At 44.8% G+C, this 7,993-nt stretch overlaps 3 protein-coding genes across 7 annotated transcripts in view; 1 reads left to right on the top strand and 2 right to left on the bottom strand.

The window, feature by feature from the left end:
- mob2a (MOB kinase activator 2a) overlaps positions 1–1,686 on the top strand; it is a 71,153-nt gene extending 69,467 nt beyond the window's left edge. For all 5 annotated transcript variants that reach the window (XM_028586224.1, XM_028586225.1, XM_028586222.1 and 2 more), the window contains exon 5: positions 1,330–1,686. In XM_028586224.1, the coding sequence (XP_028442025.1) occupies positions 1,330–1,649 (320 nt within the window). In that variant the 3' untranslated portion in view covers positions 1,650–1,686. The remainder of the gene's footprint in view (positions 1–1,329) is intronic.
- Positions 1,687–3,967: 2,281 nt separating this feature from the next.
- Positions 3,968–6,103, bottom strand: kcnj11 (potassium inwardly rectifying channel subfamily J member 11). Its single transcript, XM_028584665.1, has one exon. It carries the CDS (start codon positions 5,500–5,502, stop codon positions 4,330–4,332), a length of 1,173 nt encoding a protein of 390 aa, XP_028440466.1. The 5' UTR covers positions 5,503–6,103; the 3' UTR covers positions 3,968–4,329.
- Positions 6,104–6,676: 573 nt separating this feature from the next.
- abcc8 (ATP-binding cassette, sub-family C (CFTR/MRP), member 8) overlaps positions 6,677–7,993 on the bottom strand; it is a 72,923-nt gene continuing 71,606 nt past the window's right edge. Inside the window, exon 38 of the mRNA XM_028584666.1 lies at positions 6,677–6,962. Coding sequence (XP_028440467.1) covers positions 6,825–6,962 — 138 coding nt within the window. The 3' untranslated portion in view covers positions 6,677–6,824. The remainder of the gene's footprint in view (positions 6,963–7,993) is intronic.

The raw sequence follows: 7,993 nt of genomic DNA, 5'->3' as shown, positions 1-7,993 counted from the left end.
CTAGAATTAACAAGTAACAACAAAATAAATATTGTTGGTATGCCAACCAGCTTCAAACTTTAGCAGTTCTTTAGCAGAAAAATGACCATATTTACCTTACCTTCTCTGGCAAGATAGGACACCTCTCCTGACTTATGGCATGTCCTGCACGGGAGAAAACTCTCTCAGACTGTGTCTAAGAGGCCTGTAGCGTACACACAGGTAGGAGTTTGAAAGGGTAGACAATTTGGGGAGGCTGTCCCGCCTCCCCCACCACCAGGCTACAGGCTCTTGTCCTGAACGATAGACTAGCAGAGCAAGTGTAATATGTTTACGATTAGCGATCACGTGCAGGGAATGGTTAATATGCTTTCATATCCGTTTTGGTGAGCAGGAACATTTACGGTAGCTAGCTAACGGTAGACTACAGAGAAAGTGTGATATTTTTACGTCCGTAAAGCCGTCTATCAGCAGGGATTGTTAGGAGTGCATGTCCGAGAATAGCGCGGGCACGCGCTTCACACCGCGAGCGTCGGAGGGAAAATATTTCAGTCGGAACCAAAATGAGGAACCAAAATTTGCGTTCTAATCCAGTCCAAATACTACCGTTTGCGTAGGAACCAGTTCCATAGTGGAACCGGGTTTCGGTCCCCAACCCTAGAACGACCCCGGCCTTGTCCTTTAAACACCCTAATGACTATTACTGATTATTACTGACTATTACTGATTGTTACTGACTATTACTGATTGTTACTGATTATTACTATTATTGACTATTACTGATTATTACCGACTATTATTGACTATTACTGATTATTACCGACTATTATTGACTATTACTGATTATTACTGACTATTACTGATTATTACTGACTATTACTGATTGTTACTGATTATTACTATTATTGACTATTACTGATTATTACCGACTATTATTGACTATTATTGACTATTACTGATTATTACTGACTATTACTGATTATTACTGACTATTAATGATTATTACTCACTATTACTGACTAATATTGACTATTACTGATTATTACTGATTATTACTGACTATTACTGACTATTACTGACTATTACTGATTATTACTGACTATTATTGACTATTATTGACTATTATTGACTATTATTGACTATTATTGATTATTACTGACTATTACTGATTATTACTGACTATTACTGACTATTACTGACTATTACTGACTATTATTGACTATTATTGACTATTACTGATTATTACTGACTATTATTGACTATTACTGATTATTACTGACTATTACTGACTATTACTGTGCCTAATCCTGTCTCTTCTGTCTGGTTTTGTCTCTGTTTTCCTCCCTTCAGGCAAAGAGTTTCCGAACTCTTTTGAGTCCTTGGTAAAGAAGATCTGCCGGTACCTGTTCCACGTGCTGGCTCACCTCTACTGGGCGCACTTTAAAGAGACAGTGGCTCTGGACCTGCAGGGCCACTTGAACACTCTGTATGCACATTTCATCGTTTTCGTAAGGGAATTCAACCTGGTCGACCCCAAGGAGACCTGTATCATGGACGACCTGTCCGAAGTCCTTTGCACCCCTGTCCCGCCACCCGCGCCCACCCCAGCACCTTCCGCCCCAGCCTCAGCACCCTCCCCTTCTTCACAAAACCACGTGACGGAGAGATGAGCGGTGGGAGGGAGGTGGGCGGCGGCGAGACAGCAGCCCGGGGGGGGGGGGGTGATAGAAGATAAAGATAGAGAGAAGGAAAGACAGCCTGGCCCCCTTCCTCGGTGCCAGCAGGACTTACAGACCTTCCACGACCCTTATATTTCGCTACGGCGCCAACCAACCAACCAACCAACCAGCCGGAAGGAAGGGGGAGGGGAGGGGAGGGGGGGAGGGTTTTCATTGGGGTGGGGGGGGGGGTTTGGGGTGGCGGAGAGGGATTTGTCACGCCAGCAGGAATTGGCGTGAGCGTTCCTCCCAGGGGCAAATCCCTCCCATCTTCTCTGCAATTTAAACTAGGAACAAAAAAGTGTGTATGTTTTTATTTTGTTTTTATTTCACTTTTTGTTGAAGTTTTATTCAGTTTTATTTTTTGTTGTGGGTGGGGGCGGGGGATGCAGTGTGTCCTTCACCTCCCTCTTATCCTCTACCTAACCTACAGTACAGGAAGGGGGCTCTGCTTTGCTTCAACCTACTATTGTACAGTGTTGTTAATGTGTGGACCCGCGGGCTCGTCCTTCCCTCCTGCGGCGGCGGGAGGTCGGCCTGCAGGCGTACGGCCACTACGCTGGCCAGTAGGGAGCCACGTTACTGCCTGACGTGGGCGATACTAGCCAATCACTGTTTGGGTTGTTTATGTGGGGAGGAGGGGGGGATTTTAAAGCGCTTCCTACTCAGGGCTCAGGACCTGAGAGAATACGTCACTGCTGCCAGAGAGAAGTCCCTCTCTAACTTTCCATTCTCTGTCCCTTGTTCACCGGACTGCTCAGTCCCTCATATGACCGATGTTTAATCGTGTGTTTAACTACAGTATAGTCACATAATGTACCCCTAACAAACACGTCCCAGCGCCTACCTGTAGAGGGCAGCAAACATGAAGAGAGCGCCACAAAAACAAGGGAGACAGAGAATAAAATCGAAAGGTTGTATGTTATATATTTAATCCGATCAGAGTCGATCACTTTGAGGCCAACTGGTGCCCACGTGAGGCTGAATCGGTGTGGTTTGCCCCCCTGCACCAACACCACAGCACAGAAGGACAAAGACATGAGGTAATGTCTGCAGGCCCAGAGAGGCAGAGACGGAGACAGGAAAAGGACAGATGGTGTGGAGCTGCTCGGTCACTCAAAGTGCAAAACTAAAAATCTCCACTTCCGGTTTATTGTTTTTCCCGGCCCCCATAAGATTTGCTTTTTTTTTTAAAGATTATCTGATGAAAATTTGTTCCGAAATAACAATAATGGTATCATTACACATGTATAGAAAAGGCACAGTCTGCTTGGACTGTACAAAGAATCGCAAGCGGGTTCTGTCAGACATAGCCTCTGTGTGGAGGAGGATTGGGTTTATGATTCTCCTTTTTTTTTTTTTTTTTCATTTTTTTTTTTTTTTAGCAGGGTTCTTCCGTTCTGGCTCTCGTTTTTATGTATTTTAATTATTAACTAAGTTAAAAGCAATTTAATATTTTAAGCTCTGCGGATCATAATCTAATAAAAGAGAGAAATGCCACCTTGCCTCACTGTCTTTTGTATGAATGGGTTTGTGTAAATTATGCAAGAGGAAAGAAACATGAGCATCTTGTGTGCCACCCTCAAAAACATGATGCTATTTTTAAAGGGCAACTCCACTTATTTTACACACAGTTTACTAGTCCCGAGGAGTACCACTCAGTCTGTAAAAACAGTTGTGTAATGGCTTCGGTCACTGCGGGAGCTCTGTACATAAAAAAAGTCCTGATGATGTCACAGTGAAGTTTGGGGAGTACGTATTTATAACAGAATATGTGTTGCAAACTGGGAGCATACAATTTGAAAGATGTTAAAGTTGACCAGAAAGAGAGACCAAAATAAAAAAGATGGTTGCATTATAGGACATGTAGGGTCGTATTTTTGGTGATTAAATCATACTAGTAAAATGTCTTGCACAGTACATGTCTTTGTCTCAATTATTTAATTCCCAAATTGCAGTGATTGGTATAAAAAAAAATTATAAAAACTAAAAAAACAAATATTGATATCGGCCTCAAACCTCCAGTATCAGTCAGGCTCTGCTTGTGGCACGATGGTGTTTTAAGCCCAGGACGTCACCTTCCAGGCAGAGCTGCGACCGTTGACTTCAAGGCACCTAACCCTAACCATAACCATTGCCTAATCCTAATTGGGGCCTTAAAACGCTGATAAACCTGCTTGTGAGTCCCTTAACTTTATGGGAGTGCAGTACTGACTCATTGGAGTGTCCCTTTTAAATCATATAATGTGGCTTCTCCATTCACAACACACTTTACATGAAGCATTCACCTTTATTGATTCAAGATACATGCAGTCACTCTTAATTAAAAAAAAAAACGCATCCAAACTGGACTTTCTGTTCATCCTGGGCACCGGGATTCCTCCGTTTTTCTAACCGTCCCATCTCATTTTTATATTAGTGCATTCTGTCTTCGTGCGTTTTCACTCCGACCCTGAGTAAAAGGCTTGTTGTGACTTGACTAAAGAGATAGATGTGGTGTGGATTACTGATTACAAGTGCTCTACAGTATAACGTATTCATTTTAAAATAAATAACATTGTTGTCATTTAACTCTAAAATCTTAAAATAGTTATTTCTTATATAAAATGCTGGCAGACAGGGTCAACGTGGATCATCGGCTCACTAAAGTCTCCACCTTGGACCTGCGGACCACCGTAGAACCCCGCCGCCGTCTCACGGTCGCCCGCAAAGTGACGCCCTCGTTGAGTTTAAACCGAGCGATGCCACCTGCCTCGTCCAGTTGCTTGGCGCTGCAGCACGGCGTCGGCACCTTCATGGTGTTACCGAACTTGGAGTAGTCCACCGCGTACATGCCGTCCTCCTCGGACACTGTGGGCACGAAGCGCTGCCCCCACAGGATCTCCTCCGACACGTAGGAGGTCCGAGCCTGGGTGGTGATGCCCGTGGTCTCCACCACCCCCTCCAGCACCGCGATCACTTCGATGTCCTCGTGCTGCAGGTCCAGAGCGGACAGCTCGTAGAGAGGGCTGTCCTTGTCGATGACGTGACAGATGATCAGGGGGGACACCAGGAAGACGCCGTTGGTGCCCACCGGGTTATCCAAGTGTACGTCGATCTGGTTCAGAGGCACCACCTCGCCCTCCTCGGTGGTGGTTCTCCTCACCACCTGCAGCCGCACGGTGGCGCTGATGATCATGCTTTTCCTCAGGTCGCCGAGGCGCATCATGAAGCACAGCTTGTTGTTCCGGACGGAGATGACTGCGTGCTTGCTGAAAATGAGCGTCTCCGCGCGCCGATTGGCTTGCGCGGTTTTCATAAAGATGCAGCCGAGCATGATGGCGTTGATGAGCAGCCCGACGATGTTCTGCACGATCAGGATGAGGATGGCGGAGAAGCACTCCTCCGTGACCATCCGGCCCCCGAAGCCGATGGTCACCTGGACCTCTATGGAGAAGAGGAAGGCCGAGGAGAAGGAGTGAATGTCCGTTACGCACGGGACAAAGTCGTCTCCTCTCGGGTCCAAGTCGCCGTGCGCGAAGGCAATGAGCCACCAGATCATCCCGAAAAGAAGCCAGCTGCACAGGAAGGACATGGTGAAAATAATGAGCGTGTGAAGCCATTTTAAATCCACGAGAGTGGTGAAGACGTCCTGCAAGAATCGGCCCTGTTCTCGGATGTTGGTGTGCGCTACATTGCAGGCGCCGTTCTTGGCGACGAAGCGAGCTTTCCTCGGTTTGGCCTTGAACAACTTGGGCTGTAGAACATTCTCAGCTAAACGGGTCAGCAAATAATCCTCAGGGACGAGTCCTTTCCTGGACAACATAGCGCTCCCATACTACGCGCCCACAACCTTTTGGCTTTGAAGGTACAGCTTTGTCTCTGCCCTGCTGAAAGATGAAGTATTTCCCCCTTTCTCTTACCAATCGGTTAGCTCCTCGGCGGCCGTCGGGCGCAAGAAGGAAGGAGTCTTGTCGTCCGTTTTTCTCGAGGTATGCGCGCTCCTCACGTTGCCTCCAGATCAGGCGCTTCACACAACCGCGAGGTCCCAGGAGAAGATTCTTCTTCCAGCTCCACAGCTGCCGCCGTCACTCACGGCGCCCACCGGCCGGGCATAGATGCGCCACACCGCCCCGTCCCATTGTGAATGGACCCAAGCGGTGGCGCGCACTCACCGTGGAAATTCAGGGAGAGGTAAAATGTTGATGCAGGAACATAATTGGCATGCGAGCTGACTTTTATCTTTAGGTGATAATGCAGGCTTTAGTGGCGCAGCTTGGCTCCGCGCTGACTCCGCCACTTCACCATCGCTCGGTAACGTGAGCTGGAGACGTGGTGAGGTGGAGAGGTGCCCCCTCCCCCTCTACCATCACCGTGGTGCCCTTCCTGTGATTTTCATCGGGAATGCAGGAGTGGGCCCAGTGTGAATTAAAAGATCAGTTCAGTTGTGCAGCCTAAAGGCCACCGGCAGCTCATACACTCTGAATGTATAACGGGTTAAATATAGGGCACTCTACAGTAAATCAGCCTCAGGCTGCTAAAAACGTCCCTTTAAATGAAATGAATAGAAAGTGGGCTGTTTACACACAGGGACAATAATTAGTCTTTTAATTAACAATCCAGTCCCGTTTTTGAAATCTGCTGGGCTCATTCTCCTTTTCATACCACCCACGGAAACTTGATTTTACAGGCCACTGTGCTCCTCTGGTATCCATATAACGTTTCACATGGCAGTCCTGTCTGCAGCAGGCGCAGCCGCTCATCCCACTCTGCACTCTGACACCCTGAGTACATGAAGATTATCACTGTGCTGTTTCTGGCTCTTTGCCTTGTCTTGCTCGACAGCATCGTGCAGTCCTCCGCTCATTTTAAACCTGCGATCCGCTGATGAGTCACTTGTTTTCTTTTTTTACATGGCCTAAGGTCTCACTCACACAAGCACAAAACAACTTCACTTTATAGTCCTCATCCCAGTTCTTTCCCAAAACAACCCCGACAAATGATCATTTATGTTTTATTAACAAAGAATTAACTATGTTGTATGTACAAATATTATACATGATTAAAAAATAAAAAAAAGGAATATATTCCATGGGACAATTGCACTTTGAATGTCTTCCTCTAATGCTTCCTCTCTCTTTTCTTGTGCTACTTGTCTGCTCGCACGAAGGAGGTGAAGACGCTGTCGTCCTTGTCCAACAGGGCCTCGGGCCTGTCATACTCCAGGATCACCCCCCTCTTCATCACAATCACCAGGTCGGCATTCAGGATGGTGTGGACACGATGCTGTGCCGCGGAGGGGGAAGAAAACCAGTCACTACATTGACACTAAATGAGTCTTTAAAAAAATATATATGTATAACCAATGCTTTATCACACGCATGTCATTTTTACCAGTAAGTACAATGTTACATGTAATGGTAACCTTTTATAATAATAGTACATGAATTATCATAAATTCTTCACTTTAGATATTTCATTCATGTAGTGCTTCATGAACTATCAGTAATGTACCATGATTAATAGGATCTCATTCATGACTTACAGGAACAATACGTTAATTAACTCAAAAATTGAGGTATTTCAATCATTATGACTTCTGATTTATTAATGCTGTTCATGTCTTCTTCATGGGTAAATCTGTAGTTGAAGTGACAGGCTAAAGAAACTGACTTCTTGTGTTGTAATCATGGTGAACTAAACATTGCTTCTTCATTACTTAATCATCTTTGTGACCCTTCAAATAAAATAAAAAAATGTCAAGACATTTCTTGTGTTCAGACACTTAGAAGTTAGTTAAAAGTTAAATTCATAAATATCCTACTTGGGTGAGCATTGTTCTCAGGCATTACTGTTTGCCTTATGTTGTTGTGAATAAAGCAACTATAAAAATGCATCTGCAGATAACTGTATTTTGTGTCAATGCAGTGACTTCAGTATCATTTGGCCAACCCACTCCTTTAATTCTTAAAACATTAAATTTGATGCCACCATTAACATATCTTATTTATCAAAGTTAAAGATGAACCAGGTCAGCACTTTATTTGAAGGGCCACAAACACGATGAAGTAATGAAGAAGTCATGTTTAGTTAACAAATGATAACAACAATAAAAAAATGTTTAAGAATGTATTTAAACAGCTGGGACTGGTCAGGTTTTATGAAAAAGGCATTGACATCATTAATAAATCAGAAAATACCTTAATCGATGCATCCATTCATGTTTTGTCCCTGCATTAAGTCATGAGATACTATTAATCCTTTTACATTAAGTTCATGAAGTACTACATGAATGAATTCACGCTTTTTCATGCATG

This window comes from Perca flavescens, chromosome 8 (assembly GCF_004354835.1).
Source record: "Perca flavescens isolate YP-PL-M2 chromosome 8, PFLA_1.0, whole genome shotgun sequence".
Classification (NCBI taxonomy): domain Eukaryota; kingdom Metazoa; phylum Chordata; class Actinopteri; order Perciformes; family Percidae; genus Perca; species Perca flavescens.
The sequence above is the reverse complement of the archived record's forward strand: the minus strand, read 5'-3'. Positions and strand labels throughout refer to the sequence as shown.

Excerpts from the sequence above, each read along its gene's own strand:
- kcnj11 (XM_028584665.1), bottom strand. The coding sequence starts at position 5,502 with ATGTTGTCCAGGAAAGGACTCGTCCCTGAGGATTATTTGCTGACCCGT.